Source organism: Oncorhynchus nerka, linkage group LG7 (genome assembly GCF_034236695.1).
Source record: "Oncorhynchus nerka isolate Pitt River linkage group LG7, Oner_Uvic_2.0, whole genome shotgun sequence".
NCBI lineage: Eukaryota > Metazoa > Chordata > Actinopteri > Salmoniformes > Salmonidae > Oncorhynchus > Oncorhynchus nerka.
In genome coordinates, this window is record NC_088402.1 from 39,437,184 (window position 1) to 39,456,651 (window position 19,468).

Here is a 19,468-nt window from a genome sequence, read left to right on the forward strand (position 1 = left end):
CAGGGATTATAACATAACATGGCCAAGATGTTCAAATGTTCATAAATGACCAGCATGGTCAAATAATAATAATCACTGTAGTTGTCGAGGGTGCAGCAAGTCAGCACCTCCGGAGTAAATGTCAGTTGGCTTTTCATAGCCGATCATTAAGAGTATCTCTATCACTCCTGCTGTCTCTAGAGAGTTGAAAACAGCAGGTCTGGGACAGGTAGCACGTCCGGTGAACAGGTCAGGATTCCATAGCCGCAGGCAGAACAGTTGAAACAATCTCTGCATATTCAAAACAGTTGCTTTGTGAGAAGGTGCTAAAGTTCACAGTTAGCCATTGTTGTTTAAATGAAAGCTGAAAAATGGCCCCACTTGATAGCAAGTCCACCAGGAGCCATGGCCCAGAGAGACACAGATGCAGGGTTAATAAAAACATGTTGAGTTTGTTGATGCTTACTTTGATTTGGTGGTTTCTGATGCTATCCTGCTTTACAGGTGCACCACTTTGAAACCATATGTTTGCTTAACCAGTAAGTGGGAAGACTATAAAATAATCACTGATTATGTAACCGCGTCAAATCATACTCGCGGCAAAACAGGATACACCAATTTACCGGCGGCGGGTCTCCACAGCAACGTCGCACGGTGTAGTGACGCCAACCAGGCGGATGGCAAGTAGGCGTAGCTCCTTCCCAGGTCCGCGTGGGCGGCCCCGTGTGGTAGGGAGAGCGAAACACGACACCCCTAAGAGAGGAAGGGGGGTAGAGAATACGGAGTGAGTGGAAAATGAAAAGTCTGTAGAAAGAGAAAGAAAAAAAACGTGGTTCCATACTATTCAGATTGAGATTTTTTCTTGCGTTGTTTTGACTGCTGGAATGATGATGTGGAAGATTCGACCATGCAACATTGTAACGCGGTTAAACTGATGAGCTAAATAATTAGAACCGAGTGTTTACAAGGCATTCCCCCGCTATCAGCACGACGGACATAAAAGTTCAACGCCATTCAGAGCTCACGATTGGATTTATACAAAGCGAGAACACCATTCGTCTCAACGATTTGTGAAAAAGAACACAAAAAAATACAACTTGGAGCTCAAAAGTAACTAGGGAACAGTAGGGGCCAGGGGTTTAGAGCGCTTGAGAACAGAGGGATTTAGGCTACGTTTAGAAACGGAAAAGTTTTAAAGCTAACGAGGAATTTTGCAACATATCAAGAAGAACAACGAAGTCTGGGTGTCGGATACCAAGCGAGCTAGAAACCAAACGGGAAACTGTCTGAATTGACCAGAGTCACCATGAAAACCCCGGGGGATACGGGTAAGTTACGATAATGTTCGCGGACCAACTATTGTCCGAATGGAACGGTCTGACCCTGTTGTCCACTGGAAAGTGCTTGATACTTTATGGCGCTCGACTGGCACTTGTTATTGTTTCACGTAACAACACAACCTCACCTGGATACATTTGGTAAAGGCAAATGATGCACTTGTAATGATCTACCATTGTGTGATAAATGACCCATGGTTATCGTACTAATAACTCGGTGAGAACTCTTATGTAATGAGACGTTGAAAATCCATACAAGCTATAGCACTAGGCTAGTTAGCTAACTAACGTTAGAATAGAATTGCCGCAATTTCCCACTCGAGTCCAAGCAGAGCTAGCTAGCTAACTTGTCAGGGAAAGTTTGTGAAGTAATTACGGAGAATCCGTTGCTCACACCACTGTCTATTTGTTAGCGAACAGTTCACTATATCGGTGTCTCTGATAGCGAAGTTTACATGGCTATTATTAGTCGAGGCAGTTAGCTAACCAACTTTCAAACTTCCACACTTGACTAGCTAACTAGCCAATTCGCCCAAAATGGACATTCCTGGCGAGTAACATTAGCCCATGTTAAGCAAGGTAACGTTAGCTATCAAACGGGCACTACTGACCTGTTGATGACCAAGAAAATAGACCAATAATATTTTGTTTTTATCCATTAGCTAATTAGCAACCAGGGATGTTAGTTGGGCATGTAGGACACGCATTTGACATTTAGCCACTGCTTTTCAGCCCCATTTTCATTATCTTCAGCACAAAACCAGTGTCTACATATGTGTGAACATTCCTACGTTTCAATTTAAAACATTAAACACTGAGTTTCCCAATGACTTGACCCAGATAGACAATTTTCAGATTTTGAAAATCAAAGATTACATTTTTTTTTCATTATACCCTGTGACATCACAGAGAAGCCTTTTTTAGGACCTTTATCTTTTTAACCACAGATCATATAAACACGCAATTTTCAGATGTGTTGTTGTCCTCCCTCATCTTAAACGTCAACGCCCGCCGCTGTTATTTATTATTATTATTATTATTATTATTATTTTTTTTTTTCTCACCTTTATTTAACCAGGTAGGCCAGTTGAGAACAAGGTCTCATTTACAATTGCGACCTGGCCAAGATAAAGCAGTGCGAGTTACACATGGGATAAACAAGCCAATAACACAATAGAAAAATCTGTATACACTGTGCAAATTAAGTAAGGAGGTATGAAGTAAGGACATAAATAGGCCATAGTGGTGAAGTAATTACAATTTAGCAATTAACACTGGAGTGATAGATGTGCAGATGAGGATGTGCAAGTAGAAATACTGGTGTGCAAAAGAGCAGAACAACAAATATTGGGATGAGGTAGGTAGTTGGTTGGATGGGCTATTTACACATGGGCCGCGTAGTGATCGGTAAGCTGCTCTGACAGCTGATGCTTAAAGTTAGTGAGGGAGATATAAGTCTCCTACTTCAGTGATTTTTACAATTCGTTATGGTGCTGGATATAATGAATAAGGTTAAAGTGAATTGCCCTTTTAACTCAGGCACAACTTTTGGAAGTTCCATTAACTAGCTAGCTAGAGTAGCTAAGTTGTTGAATGCCAACGTTACATGTATCATGGGGGACATGCCTGTACAATACCATTGTCATTGGTCCAATATTTCTTGTGAGTGTGCCCTACATTTGGGAATATTTTGGCTAATCAAAAATGTTGCCAGCCAACAAACACTCGGCAATTGAACATATTTGTATTATTCTTATTAATTGTTGAATCCATAGTAAAGTAGCTACTGTAGTCCCAGTCATTTGCAAATGACCTATGCCCTTTGTTTGTGGTTTACAAATGGGCCAATAGAAGTATATATGCAGGAACACCCTGAATTGCGGGCCGCAATCACACCCTCCCTGAGTAGGTCTAGTTCGCAAGATCGAGGCCTTCTCTAGTTTAATACAAAAAGGTGTGTCATGCATCATGTCACACGGCAAAGGGGTGACAGGTAGACTAGTGGTTAGAGCGTTGGGCCAGTAACCACAAGGTTGCTAGATCGAATCCCGTGCTGATAAGGTAAAAATCTGTCTTTCTGCCCCTGAACAAGGCACTGTTCCTAGGCCGTCATTGTAAATAAGAATTTGTTCTTAACTGACTTGCCTAGTTAAATAATAAATTAAAAAATATATTACACTACACACTGAGTATCAACGCAATATTACGAAGGTGTTTCTAAAGTTTGGTTTACTCACTGTATTTCAGAGCATGGTGCTATTTTTACCAGCCTATACAGTGCCTTGCTAAAGTATTTTCACACCACTTGACTTTTTCCACATTTTGTTGTTACTACCTGAATTTGAAGGATTCAATTGAGATTTTTTTTGCCACTGGCCTACACCCAATACCCCGTAATGTTAAAGTGTAATTACACCGATCAAAAATAACATGCAACAATTTAAGATTTTACAGTTCACATGAGGAAATCAGTCAATTGAAATAAATGAATTAGTGGATTTCACATGACTGGGAATGCAGGTATGCATCTGTTGATCAGTTACCTTTAAAAAAAGAAAAGAAAGCTAGGGTTGTGGATCAGAAAACCAGTCAGTTTCTGGTGTGACCACCATTTGCCTCATGCAGCGAGACACATGTCCTTCGCATAGAGTTTGTCAGGCAGCTGATTGTTGCCTGTGGAATGTTGTCCCATTCCTCTTCAATGGCAGTGCGAAGTTGCTGGATACTGGCGGGAACTGGAACACGCTGTCGTACATGGCGAAACATGCTCAATGGGTGATATGTCTGTTGAGTATGCAGGCCATGTAAGAACAGACATTTTCAGCTTCCAGGAATTGTGTACAGATCCTTGCGACATGGGACCATGCATGTGGTGACGGCGACGGATGAATGGCACGACAATGGGCCTCAGGATCTCATCAAAGTATCTCTGTGCATTCAAATTGCCATTGATAAAATGCCATTGTGTTCGTTGTCCGTAGCTTATGCCGGTCCATACCATGATCTTACGGCCACCATAGCGCACTCTGTTCATAACGTTGACATCAGCAAACCGCTCGCCCACATGGTAGCATACTCTGTCTGCCATCTGCCCGGCACAGTTGAAACCAGGATTCATCTGTGAAGAGCATACTTCTCTAGCATGCTTGTGGCTATCAATGGTGAGCAATTGCTCACTGAAGTCGGCTACAACACCGAACTTTAGTCAGGCCAAGACCCTGGTAAGGATAACGAGTTTCTGACAGTTTATTAACAATTATTTGTTTGGGCAAACCCACAGTTTCATCAGCTGTCCATGTGGCTGGTCTCCCACAGATGAAGAAGCTGGATGTTGAGGACCTGGGCTGGTGTGGTTACACATGGTCTGCGATTGTGAGGCCTGTTGGACGTACTGCCAAATTCTCTAAAACAAAGTTGGTAGAGAAATTAACATTAAATTCTCTGGCAACAGCTCTGGTGGACATTCCTTCAGTCAGCATGCCAATTGCATGTTCCCTCAACTTGAGACATCTGTGGCATTGTGTCCTGTGACAAAACATGCACATTTTAGAGTTGTGCACCTTGTGCTGGGGACAAATGACATGTGTAATGATCATTATTTTTTAATCAGCTTCTTGACATGACACACCTGTCAGGTGGATCGATTATCTTGCTAAAGGAGAAATGCTCACTAACAGGTATGTAATCAAATTTGTGCGCAAAATCTGAAGAGTTTTGTGCGTCTAGAACACTTCTGGGATCATTTATTTCAGAAACATGGGACTAACATTTAGCATTTTTATATTTTTGTTCTGTCTATGTTTTTCCAAATTAATTAAAGTTGAAATGTCTTGAGTCAATAAGTGTTCAACCCCTTTTTGTTATGGAAAGCCTAAATAAGTTCAGGACAAAACATTTGCGTAACAACTCACATACGTTGCATGGATTCACTCTGTGTGCAATAATAGTGTTTAACATGATTTTTGAATGATTACTTCATCTCTGTATCCCACACATACAATTATCTGTAAGGTCCCTCAGTTGAGCAGGGAATTTCAAACACTGATTCAACCGCAAAGACTGGAGAATTTCCAATGCCTCGCAAAGAAAGGAACCTATTGGTGGATGGGTCAACATTTTTAAAAGCAGACATTGAATATCCCTTTGAGTATGGTGAAGTTATAAATTACTCTTAGGATGGTGTATTAATACACACAGTCACTACAAAGATACAGGTGTCCTTCCTAACTCAGTTGCCGGAGAGCAAGGAAACCGCTCCGGGATTTCACCATGAGGCCAATGGTGACTTTAAAACTTTTAGAGTTTAATGGCGGTGATAGGAGAACTGAGGATGCATCAACATTGTAGTTACCCCACAACACAATTGACAGAGTGAAAAGGAAGCCTGCACAGAATAAAAATATTCCAAAACATGCATCCTGTTTGCAACAAGGCACTAACGTAATACTGCAAAAAAATGTGGCAAAGCAATTAACTTTTTATCCTGAATACAAAGTGTTATGCTTCGGGCAAATCCAATACCACACATACTTGTGGCTGCATCATGTTACGGGTATGCATGTAATCATTCAGGAGTTTTTCAGGATAAAAAAAAAACTGAATGGACCTAAGCACAGGCAATATCCTAGAGGAAAATGTGTTTGTCTGCTTTCCACCAGACACTGGGAGATTAATTCACCTTTTCGGCAGACAACCTAAAACACAAGGCCAAATGTACACTGGAGGTTCTTACCAAGAAGACATTGAATGTTCCTGAGTGGCTGAGTTAACAGTTTTGACTTGTATCTATGGCAAGACCTGAAAATGGTTGTCTAGCAATGATCAACAACCATTTGACAGAGTTTGAAGAATTTTGAAAAGAATAATGGGTAAATGTTGCGCAATCCAGGTCTGGAACGTTATTAGAGACTTACCCAGAAAGACTTGCAGCTGTAATCGCTGCCAAAGGTGACTCTAACATGTATTGACTCAGGGTGTTGAAAACATATCTAATCAAGATATATTAGCTAGTGTTTTTTTGTGTTTTAAAAAAAAAATCTTTTTTTACAAATGTTAGAATTTTTCTTCCACCTTTACAGAGTATTTTGTGTAGATCATTGACAGAAAATTATTTTAATTAATTTTAATCCCACATTGTAACACCACAACATGTGGAAAAGGTGACTAATGGGATGTGGGAACTGGGGAAACTAAAGGGTGAGGTGAAATGTGGATTTTGTTTTCATACACCAAATGTTATTCTTGCCTTGGGCCTTCAGTCAGCACCCCACCCAGGTTCCTCTATTGTGCAGGATTCCAGGTATCTCTTACTACCTCTGAAAAGAAAGATTGCAGGAGGAGCAGTTGTACATCCCCCAGGGCAGATTTAGTGTTCCTAAGTAGTTTCATGGCTTGCACTCCTCTGCAATCCACTCATTGGTTCAAATTGTTCCTGAATGCGTCACATTTCGGGAATCCATTTTGTAGGCTCAGCCACTGTTCTCCTACATCTGTGTCCCAACTCCGCTGTCTAAAAACTGGGTCATTATTAGGGCTGACCCCATTTAGTCGACTGGTCGATAGGCTGTCGGTTGACCAAGAGTCCTTTAGCTGAGCAGCAGCAAAACAAATAATCCTGGTGTGCAAGACACCTGTCTGGTTCGTGCCTGTCTGTTTGGACTAATCCATTGTGGAGGCCATGGCACAGTCCATCCAGTCGAAGAAGACATTTGCTATGGAAATTTTATATGGTTATATTATGTAAGAACAATTGTGCAACAAATAAGATGATTTTATAACGAATGCGCCTTCTCCGGCGTTGGATAATGGTCGCTGTCTGGAGTTCTGAAGTTCTTCCTAGACCGTGTTGCTATGTGCATATTAGAACAGTTAGCCAGCATATTAGTATTGAGAACAACGTGGCAGAGGCAACAGCGGGGTCGGATGAGAAAACAGCCCTAGACATAATTGTCTAAGAAAAATGAGGAGAGAAGAAACTCCAACTTAATTAGGCCTATAATCAATAACCCAACTTTTTAAATGTGCCTGGCTTTATAAATCATATCTACATAAATAATACAGATTCTGCTTCTGTTTGAGTGTTTGTTTAGTAGCCTACTGATTCCATGAGCACCAAGCCTCAGGCAACCACAACATGTAACTGAAAAAGTTGCTGGATCAAATCCCAGAGCTGACAAGGTAAAAAATCTGTCGTTCTGCCCCTGAGCAAGGCAGTTAACCCACTGTTCCGCGGCGCCAAAGACGTGAATGTTGATTTAAGGCAGCCCTCTGTGGTTGGGTTAAATGCAGAATACACATTTCAGTTGAATGCATTCGGTTGTATAACTGACCAGGTATCCCCATTTCCCTTTTTAATCTATGAATATGCTGTAATAAAGGCTTAACCTCTTCAGTCGACCCTCTACTTTTTTGAACATTTTGTTAAAAATCGCGCAACATTTCAGCGCCCTGCTACTCATGCCAGGAATATAGTACGTTCATATGGTTAGAATGTGTGGATAGGAAACCCTCGGACGTTTTTAAAACTGGTTAAATCACGACTGTGGCTATTACATAACGTGCGTTACATCGGAAAGCGCAGGAAAACCTGATCACAGAAAATGGAAATAAATATCCTTGCGCCACTTCCAGCAATTGTTAACAGTGAGCCGAATTAGATAAGACCGAGCATTCAACTCCCACAGCATCCCCGTGTTGTCGAGAGTCTTGTGAATTTAATCATCTTTGATTCTTGGTTGAACCGAAAGAGGGGCACCGCTTACCTCCGGTCTCCGCCCAGATCATTCCGGAAGAGCTCTCTCCTGAAATTTTTTCCAAGACGACAGCTAATGATATTTACATCGCCTACGGATTATTTTTATCGCTTATTAACGTTTACTAATACCTAAAGTAGCATTACAAACGTATTTCGAAGTGTTTTGTGAAAGTTTATCGTCTACTTTTTGAATTTTAAAAAATGACGTTACGTTGTGAAATCGCTGTTTTTTTCGTTTATCACACAGTCTACATATAACGATATCTTGGCTTTATATGGCCCGATTTAATCGAAATAAAGACCCAATAGTGTTTATGGGACATCTAGGAGTGCCAACAAAGAAGATGGTGAAAGGTAATGACTGTTTTCTATTTTATTGTGCGGTTTGTGTAACGCCGAAATGCTAATTATTTTGTTTACGTCCCCTGCTGTGCTTTTCTGTTGTAGTGTATTGGTGCATGCTATCAGATAATAGCTTCTCATGCTGTCGCCGAAAAGCATTTTAAAAATCGGACTTGTTGCCTGGATTCACAACGAGTGTAGCTTTAATTTGATACCCTGCATGTGTATTTTAATGAACTTTTGAGTTTTAACTAATACTATTAGCATTTAGCGTAGCGCATTTGCATTTCCAGAGCTCTAGTTGGGACGCAAGCGTCCCAAGTAGAGGCAACAGGTTAACGCTATATTTTTTTTAAAACATTTTCTTTTCATTAGACCAGCCTCTGGTATTATTTATAATTTATTTAGTATTTGCGCTGTTCCAAATTGTCAGAATTTAAATTTTTAATAATGACGATGATGATAACCCTCCTTTTTCCTTGATCTCGTTATTATTATGGTCATCGTTATAATAATAAGTCATGTCGTTATCATTAGTAGGTATAGTATCCTTGTATAACCACCATTAAGCTGTAGGCTTATGAGCAAATTCTGTTTAATACCGGAACTTACTAGGGTGCATATTTCAATACGCATATAGGCTACTGTATCAATCAATCATTTATTTGTTAATGTCATCACACAGCATAGGAGCCATTCACGATTTGAAATGCAATCCAAGCATTTTAGTTTTAAAATAAAATAAAGTGACCATTTGAATAATGAATATATGCAACTGTTTTTACTCTTTGCTGTAATAAATGCTTTATAAAAATTACCACACTCTTATAAGCTTATTTATTTAGAGTTGTTTACTTTGTTCCAAACAGCCGGGAAAAGTATTGTACTCTAACGGCACCTGTTTGGTACACATAATATCCATGCAGCTGCTTGCTCCTTACCTACCTTCTCTTTCTTCATCTCCATATTTTCCACAACCTGTCACATTTATTCCACGTATCCTTTATCTCCTGAGCAACCAGTAAACATTCCCCCGCTTTCGAGTTTGTTACATCCTCTCCATCCAATTTGCTGTCATGTGTTAATGTTTACGGTTACCCGTTTATTAATGTAATTATGATATGCCATAGGTCCGGCCCTATTGGTCATGTGCATACGATGCATATATGTGTCACGTAACGAGAGCAAGGGTTGAGGGAATAGGGAATGTTATTCCTAAACAAAAAATTTTTCCTTACAACTTTTCAGTCGGAAATGGCTGTAATTATGTTGCAGCTTCAGAAACACGGACAGTGCGATACACACTGATGTTCTGTGGTGGTCGCTGCAGCAGGGAGGAGAGGGAGACAACGGGTGCTTGTTAAAATAAAAATAAAAATGTACACAGTCTGAGCCAGGCCCAGCAGAATCAAATCAATTGTGGTCAGACTCCCTCTAGTCATTTGTGTCTTTTTAATTATTTCATCAAACAGTTCGCTTAAAGCATCAGACAAGCTCAGTGCATATAGTTGATTTGATTTAAACACATAGGATGTGTCTATATATGGAAAAATACACGTTTTAACATTTCTACCAATCAATTGGTTCAAAGAACAGACTCTTGGTCGAACAATATATTTTTTAGTCGGAGACAGCCCTAGTCATTATGCCATATGGGAGTCACTTTATGCTACTCTGTTAATATTGTAACATAGACTTATGCCAACATTCCAGGAAATATTGTTAGTGTGATAAATATATATATATATATTTTTATCTCAATAGGCGACTGTATTCAGGCACATGTTTATGTTGTAGATTATGTAATGTCATATAGGTCTACATGGTTCCCGAATCCACATAGACTGAAGTCTGTTTAATTCGGAACATTGCGTGCTCCTGGCTGACTGGCCCGGGTGAAACAGCGCAAAGGTGCCTTGTCAACTGCACTGGGAGTCCAGTTAAATGGGTCACACTGCTCCCATCCTGGTAGGACGCGAGTGGTGTCTGGCCCGCTAGCTCCAATTTTCCACTTGTGTTACTCATTATGTCAACCCGCCATGTAGCCGGGCACTTTTTGTTGTCTTCTCCTGTGTGCGAAGTGAAAGGACCCATACATGAGCAATTAGCCTGCACAAGGTGCTCATGTTTGTCAGTGGGAATATTCAACATGGTTCCTGTCTGCATTTTTAAACATGACTGTCAGGAAAGCAAATTAGTAAGCATAGTGGATTGAATTAGGCCTAGGCTAATAGCATATCCCCAATATGTTGGCTAGGCCTAGCTGGCCAAGTAATAGATGAAGGTTGTGGAAACCCCCTAATTAACAGGTTATGACTGTCGTCAGACTTCAAGTGTCTGATTGGCAACCTGCACCATCTCAAGTGAACTCCGTATTCTGACCCGTGATGACGACGCGTAGGAAGATTTTTGTTGTTGTTGCCTGGAACTGTGCTTTGGTTATAGCTCTCACACACCAAGCCCAGGTAATGCAGGTCAAACAAAAGCACACACCATAGTCCATTACCCACTGACTGACTACAGTAGAGTATGTGTACTACTACAGTAGGGTTGCTCCCCCTCCCGGCTCCGTGGTTGAAAGGGCTCCTGCAGTGTAGATGAAACGCCAGGGTAGCCCAAGTGGAACCAAATAATAGTCGGGCCGCTGAGCAGATAACATGTCAGGGCTTCTCGATCTGTGTATCCTGTCAGGTGTTTTCGAGGTTCCGCCTTCTACACAAATTCACAAACTCCGAGCTTGATGTGACCCATCAATTTTAAGTCAACTTGCGTACATTTTACTCTGGGAGAGGGAGCATTTCTTTCTAGAATGTCATGAATACTTAGGCTTATGGTGGGCTTTTCTCCCCCATTTGAAATCTGAACAGACTTTATTTTAAATATGTATCTTTTTTGCTTTCAAATCTAGTCCTTTGGTCTTTAACTAAAAATGTTAAAGGTTTAAGTCTAACCTAAATGAAACGGGCATAATCAGAGAAAGATTAACGTTGTGAAGTACTATACCACACACTTTAAACTCTCTGGGATATGTGGGACGCTAGTGTCCCACCTGGCCAAAAGCCAGGGAAAATGCAGAGCACCAAATTCAAATAAATTACTATAAAAATCTAACTTTCATTAAATCACATATGCACGATAGCAAATTAAAGCTACACTTGTTGTGAATCCAGCCAACATGTCAGATTTCAAAAAGGATTTTCGGGGCGAACACAAACGATGCTATTATCTGAGGATAGCACCATAGTAAACAAAGAGAAACCATATTTCAACCCTGCAGGCGCGACACAAAACGTAGAATAAAAGTATAATTCATGCCTTACCTTTGACGAGCTTCTTTTGTTGGCACTCCAATATGTCCCATAAACATCACAAATGGTCCTTTTGTTCGATTAATTCCGTCTATATATATATATTTTGGATGTATATATATATATATATATATATATATATCCAAAATGTCAATTTATTTGGCGCATTTGATCCAGAAAAACACTGGTTCCAACTTGGTCAATGTGACTACAAAATATCTCAAAAGTTGCCTGTAAACTTTGCCAAAACATTTCAAACTACTTTTGTAATTCAACTTGAGGTATTTTTTTAATGTAAATAATCTATAAAATTGAAGACGTGATGATCTGTGTTACAGGAAGAAAACAAACTGAAGCATGCTTTCTGGTCACGTGCCTCTATCTAACAGTACACTTCAAGTGACCCTCGTTCAAGATGGCCGCACTTCTTCATTACACAAAGGAATAACCTCAACAAATTTCTAAAGACTGACATCCAGTGGAAGCGATAGGAACTGCAAGAAGGTCCCTTAGAAATCTGGATTCCCAGTGAAAACCCATTGAAAAGAGTGACCTCAAACAAACAAAAAAGAATCGGAATGGTTTGTCCTCGGTTTCGCTTGCTAAATAAGTTCTGTTGTACTCACAGACATGATTCAAACAGTTTTTTAGAAACCTACGAGTGTTTTCTATCCAAATCTACTAATAATATGCATATCTTATCTTCTGGGGATGAATAGCAGGCAGTTGAATTTGGGCATGCATTTAATCCGGGTGTGAAAATACTGCTAAAATAAGTTAACAGAACACCTTTTCTAGTACACTATTTGTTTTAATGTCAAAGGACTGCATTTGGACACAATTAACACCATCACATCATTCACCCATGGCAATCTTTGTCCCCCAAGCTGTCAATAGTGCTGGTTGCTCTGTCCTGTGGCTTGTGGACGTAGGGAAGCACCATGGGTATTTTTTTCTTGTCTGCTCACGCCCTGGATTTGGTGGGAACCCCGAGATTTTGTCTCGCCTGTGTCTGTCAGAACTCTCTCTGGATCCTTGTGGCTTTGGCTTTTCCACGTGTATGTGTGTGGTCGTGTGTTTTACTTCAAACTAATGTTTGTGTTAGTGGTGTACTCTCAGTGAGATTCTGTAGCACGTTTCCTTGAACACAAGTCTGTGTGAAGGCTGGTCTGGTGAGAACACAGCAGTGTGGACTCCATCCTTTCTCACGCTACTTCGCACAAACTTGACAGCTTGCACCCGATTCTTCACGAGAAGCAAGATCAAAGCGTGTAAGGTGTGGGGAAGGAGAAAGCAGAAGGGGTGGTCATTTTACGGGCCGCTACAGAACAGAAGGGAATCTTAGCCTTCTTCCCGTTAGTCTACAAATGGTTCCATCTTATCAGGGGAGGTTTAAAACTCCCTCGGTAAGTTTGTTTTCTCCCCGTCCTCTCTACAGTTGGTAACTTTACAGCCAGAGGCCACAGCTCGGAGTTAATTCAGCAGAACATTTGTTCTTTTACCTGACGAGTGAGAACCCCCAGAATGTCACCAAGGCCACCCCCGCCCCCTTTTTTAAATTTAAGATCAATTATGTTACTTCTATCAGACCGCCTCTACTTACTATATATAGAGGGGGAGTGAAGATTTACTCTGCGTTTTGTATTGTGCTCTGCTGAACACACACACACACTCACATGACGGTTTATTACCGGGCCGGATCCCCCACATAGCAGTTAAATGGCTGAATGTGTTGTATTGCCCACACACACACAGACAAATGCAGCACACTCTTTCTCAATTCTCACGCTAGTGCTGATGCTGTTTGCCATCTTTGTGGCGACGCCACATTGGCTCCCTCTATTTTTATGCACAAAATGTAGTCTCGGTGAAGGATCCCGCGTTAATGCAGAAGGGCTTAGATTAAACCGAATGAGGAAAATGTGAACACTGAGATGATTCAAATTGTCACCTTCAGGGGTAGTGTTTTTGCATACAGCCGATCATCAATCACACTCAAGTAGATAACAAAACAAGTATAATATTTAACCTTCTATTTAGCTAGGCAAGTCAGTTAAGATCAAATTGTTATTTACAATGATGGCCTACCGCCGTAGCTGTGTTGCATGTCCCACTAAAATAGCTGTGTTGCATGTCCCACTAAAATAAACAATGTAGCCTTCCTAAAGTTTGATTCGCACACAGCCTACAATTCAGGGCCGGCACAGTTACCGTATAACTGCGTAACAGGCGCATACGGATGAAGACTATCGCAAAATAAATAACCATCAAAAAAATGTATAAAACAAATGTGTGTGTGTGTACGAACAGCTGACTAAAGACTGGGCGGCCGGGCAGTCGTGAGGTCGAGTTAGTTTCTGCTGAAGTATGGACTGTACACATTCCAGTAGCCTGTATGCAGGCTACCTAAAACCGAATGGTGTAAACATCATTAATGATGCCCTGCTATTGAACACGGCTCTGAAATTACAGCAAAATGCTCCCATGTAGCCTAATCTGTTGAGGTATTTGTATCGAGTCAATTAGAAGCTAGTTATTGATTATGAGAGGTCTCTGAGTGGAAGCATGTAGAGTACTGCCACCATGACTACTATTACTTATGACTATGAAGACCTTTGGTCTCCATGGAAAGATGGAAGATGAAAGATGCATTAGCCGTCAGTGAAGGAATTGGCAGCGTAAGCCCTGACTGATTCATCTCGCTCCCTTGGTTTGGTGTTTTATTCTGGGCTGTGGCGACAGCCGTCGGTTAGGGGAGGGAGCCCTTGTGTCGACTGTGTGCTAATCCCACAGCTGGAGCCACCAAGTTGTCGTCAGCCGCTGTCTGAACAAAAATGAAAGTAAAGACTGTCTGGAGACCTAACCACAACACAGAATGTTCTAAACGGGGCAATCTATCTGTTTCTCTGACTTTTACTCCCCCATCCCCATTTCTAGTCCCCCGGTCCACTGCCTGTAGCCCCCCTGGTCCACTTTATTTACCCTTAACGTTTCCTGGATCTCCTGCTCTGTCTTGGCCTACTACGTCTTGATCTTTCTCTCACTGACTTTCTGAATGTCTCAGTGTCCATGTTAGCTCTTGGCCTTCTCTTCCATGTCACCTTTCTCTCCCCCCACACTTTCTCCTGCTCTGTTTGCTCTTACTTTTCCAGAATCTCTCCCGTCATCCAGCAAGTCTTGGTGTTTTTGCGAACTCACAGACGTGAGATTTCATACCTCGCTGAGTGAAGTTTTGTAGCGTGCGCCGTCTGAGGATTTGAACAGACCGATCTGGCTTAGAAGAAGCCAGACACGGCTGTGGTCTACAGAGGCCAAAGCCCCGTCTGTCTCCAACAGAGCACAGGCCATACCTCTAATCTGTGCTGCCTGGATGCCCCTGAGTTCAGAAGCCGACATTAGTGCACCATATCATGAATCTCCCTCCTTGGCGGAATGATACAGAATAAGAATCTGAGCACAGCCAGGAGATGGTGTGTCTCAAATAATAGAACAAATACCAGAGGTGCAGGGGGTAAGATATAACAAACTGACATGAGTTAAGACAATGGAACTCACTTGCATTTCTCCCCACGGTGTGATTGCCAGGCCCCTGTACCACCACCAATAACCTGGGGCCCAGACGACTGTCTCCGTCTTTGTCACCCACAGGGGACTGAAAGGGCCAACTGTGCAAACAGGCCAATCAAGCTTCCGCCCATCCAGGACCTTGATAACTGACCGTGTCAGGGGAAGGCCCTAAAAGCGTCAGACTCCAGCCACCTTTGTCAGGCTGTACCGGAGCACCAAGTCTATGTCCAAATGGCTCCTGAACAGCTTCTACCTCCAAGCCACAAGACTGCTGAACAATTCATCAAATGGCTCCTGAACAGCTTCTACCTCCAAGCCATAAGACTGCTGAACAATTCATCAAATGGCTCCTGAACAGCTTCTACCTCCAAGCCATAAGACTGCTGAACAATTCATCAAATGGCTCCTGAACAGCTTCTACCTCCAAGCCATAAGACTGCTGAACAATTCATCAAATGGCTCCTGAACAGCTTCTACCTCCAAGCCATAAGACTGCTGAACAATTCATCAAATGGCTCCTGAACAGCTTCTACCTCCAAGCCATAAGACTGCTGAACAATTCATCAAATGGCTCCTGAACAGCTTCTACCTCCAAGCCATAAGACTGCTGAACAATTCTACCTCAAATGGCTCCTGAACAGCTTCTACCTCCAAGCCATAAGACTGCTGAACAATTCGTCAAATGGCTCCTGAACAGCTTCTACCTCCAAGCCATAAGACTGCTGAACAATTCGTCAAATGGCTCCTGAACAGCTTCTACCTCCAAGCCATAAGACTGCTGAACAATTCATCAAATGGCTCCTGAACAGCTTCTACCTCCAAGCCATAAGACTGCTGAACAATTCATCAAATGGCTCCTGAACAGCTTCTACCTCCAAGCCATAAGACTGCTGAACAATTCATCAAATGGCTCCTGAACAGCTTCAAATAAGACTGCTGAACAATTCATCAAATGAACAGTTTCTACCTCCAAGCCAGACTGCTGAACAATTCTACCTCCAAGCTCCAAGACTGCTGAACAATTCATCAAATGGCTCCTGAACAGCTTCTACCTCCAAGCCATAAGACTGCTGAACAATTCATCAAATGGCTCCTGAACAGCTTCTACCTGGACTGCTGATCAATTCATCAAATGGCTCCTGAACAGCTTCTACCTCCAAGCCATAAGACTGCTGATCAATTCATCAAATGGCTCCTGAACAGCTTCTACCTCCAAGCCATAAGACTGCTGATCAATTCATCAAATGGCTCCTGAACAGCTTCTACCTCCAAGCCATAAGACTGCTGATCAATTCATCAAATGGCTCCTGAACAGCTTCTACCTCCAAGCCACAAGACTGCTGAACAATTCATCAAATGGCTCCTGAACAGCTTCTACCTCCAAGCCACAAGACTGCTGATCAATTCATCAAATGGCTCCTGAACAGCTTCTACCTCCAAGCCACAAGACTGCTGATCAATTCATCAAATGGCTCCTGAACAGCTTCTACCTCCAAGCCACAAGACTGCTGATCAATTCATCAAATGGCTCCTGAACAGCTTCTACCTCCAAGCCATAAGACTGCTGATCAATTCATCAAATGGCTCCTGAACAGTTTCTACCTCCAAGCCATAAGACTGCTGAACAATTCATCAAATGGCTCCTGAACAGCTTCTACCTCCAAGCCATAAGACTGCTGAACAATTCATCAAATGGCTCCTGAACAGTTTCTACCTCCAAGCCATAAGACTGCTGAACAATTCATCAAATGGCTCCTGAACAGTTTCTACCTCCAAGCCATAAGACTGCTGAACAATTCATCAAATGGCTCCTGAACAGTTTCTAACTCCAAGCCATAAGACTGCTGAACAATTCATCAAATGGCTCCTGAACAGCTTCTACCTCCAAGCCATAAGACTGCTGATCAATTCATCAAATGGCCACCTGGACTATTTGCCCCTTTTTTTTTTACTCTGTTGCTACTCACTGTTTATCTATACATAGTCACTTTACCCCTACTGACATGTACATATTACCTCGACTAACCTGTACCACTGCACATTGACTCGATACCCTGTATATAGCCTCTTTATTGTTACTTAAACATTTTTTTTTTTTTTTTACTTTACTTTTAGAAAATATTTTCTCAACCAACAATGCCGTTTTAAGAAGAAACAAAGAATTAAGGGGTTTGTAAGTAAGCATTTCACGGTAAAGTCTACTACACCTGTTGTGTTCGGCGCATGTAACAAATAACATTTGATTTGATTCTCTGGGGTAGTGGGGATTTAGACAATAAATACACGGTCGTCCTCTCACTTGGGCCGGACCTGATTTGGTCTTGCAAATGACCCTCTTAGTACAAGCCCAGAGCATGGAGGAAAAAGCCTGCACTGAGCCAAGCTTACCCAGCCGACAATTCTCCATGTCCCCTCTGATCGCTTCCAGGACCTCCAGGTCACTGGCTCTCCTCTCTACGAAGTCACATGCTTCATCGTTGGGATGATGAGGCTTAGATTAAGCGTGTGCAAATACCTCTCTGTGTTCTTTTTGTGTTGCTATTCCACCATTTCCTCAACACTAGAACTGCTCGGCATCGGGTGACACCCCAGTGTTCAATCGATTTTATTCTTGGAATGTCTTTGTTACAATTATGAAACGGAAAGCATATGTGTTGGAACGCGGTAACAGTTTTTATTTCTTTTATTTACGATAACAAAAAAAGGCTCCATACCTCCAAGACGCCTGGTCAAATGATGACCTCAGTAGCCTAAACATCATGATAAGCGCCAAGTGTGCTCGGTAAATCGTGCAAATCCGCACAAAAGCGATACTGGCATTTCTAATGAATGTGTCTACCACAACAGTGAACTTTTCAATGTTTTTCAGCCAATTGGAGCATCTTCACACAATGGAATCAGTTGGCAGTTGTCACATAAACAACAAAAGCTGTTGAGCGCTTTACGGATGTTTGTTTTTTTCCCTTAAGATGTAGCGCCTACCCTGCCTCAATTACATGTTGTGCTGTCAATTGGGCCATAGCATTGTCACCGGCGGATTCTATCCACACAGTGCTGTCCCTTCCTCCCTCCCGTCTCTCTGTTTTCATTTGGTGGTGGTGCGGGCACGTGTACCGTTCTGGCTTTTTTTTTTTTTTTTTTTTTGGAGCTTAGGCCTCGGAGGTGTGGGTTCAGGCGGAGAATAAGAAGACAAATCATCAGGTGTCATGATTCATTTCTTTCCTACCATCTGAGTGTTTACATTGAGATTTTGTAGCAACCCTAACGCAGCATGTTGCATCCATTCGTCTTGGTCTTCTTGCCATTTGTACATTACTCACGCTCTCACTGTGTACTCCGAGTAGACTGATTTAAAACGGCTTAGATTCGGTGGACTGATAACGGGTGCATACCATTTTGAGGTAGACTGATTCAATAGAATGGCCCGCCCTGCTCATTCACAATTTGTTGATTACATAATTGTGTCGTTCGCTTCCCCTCGCTCATCAACTCACCCATTCTCCTCCTTTCTCATTCATCATACTTCATTTATTTAATCTGTTGTGAAATAATTTTCGGTGTAGTTCAGGTTATAGACCACTATCAGGGTGATTATCAGCTGGGCACGGCATCTTCAACTCTCTGGAGGAGAGGAGCAGGCCCTACTGTCGGGTAAAGGAGGGACAAAGGGAAAACCATTCACAAAATGACATTCCCTCCTAAAACTGGTTACCTTCAATTATGTATGCGATATTAAGATTCTAACAACAATGGTGTGTCATGTAGACTTATTTTAGGAAAAGTCAAGGACAGAGTGGGGCATGACTTTAAAAATGGCAGTTATACTTTAAAAACCCTTTATTTTATTTTATTTTATTTGTGAGCAGTCCAAATGACTGTTTTAGCAGTTCTAGTGTTAAGGGTCAAGCCTGGTCAAACAATTCCTACTCAGATCTTCAAATTGTTTGAGGTTTACCAAATACTTTTATAGTGAATTATGAGTGCTGTTTTAGTTGCTAATAATATACGCACAAATCAAGTTATTATGGAGATCAACACAACTCCATTTCCTAACCTCAGGTCTCCAAGACTAGTATTTAGGACGTCTGTCCCAGGGATCTATTGCTGAGGGTGGAGACTGAGCAGAGCCTGCACAGGCGTGCTCATAAACACTGGCTCCGAGTCCTCCCCGCACGAGGCGA

The 19,468-nt window shown here is 41.8% G+C and overlaps 1 protein-coding gene across 1 annotated transcript in view; it reads left to right on the forward strand.

The window, feature by feature from the left end:
* Nucleotides 1–707: 707 nt before the first annotated feature.
* The window catches only part of LOC115131628 (ETS domain-containing transcription factor ERF-like), a 29,822-nt gene continuing 11,061 nt past the window's right edge, over nucleotides 708–19,468 (forward strand). The window contains exon 1 of the mRNA XM_029663479.2: nucleotides 708–1,307. Coding sequence (XP_029519339.1) covers nucleotides 1,286–1,307 — 22 coding nt within the window. The 5' untranslated portion in view covers nucleotides 708–1,285. The remainder of the gene's footprint in view (nucleotides 1,308–19,468) is intronic.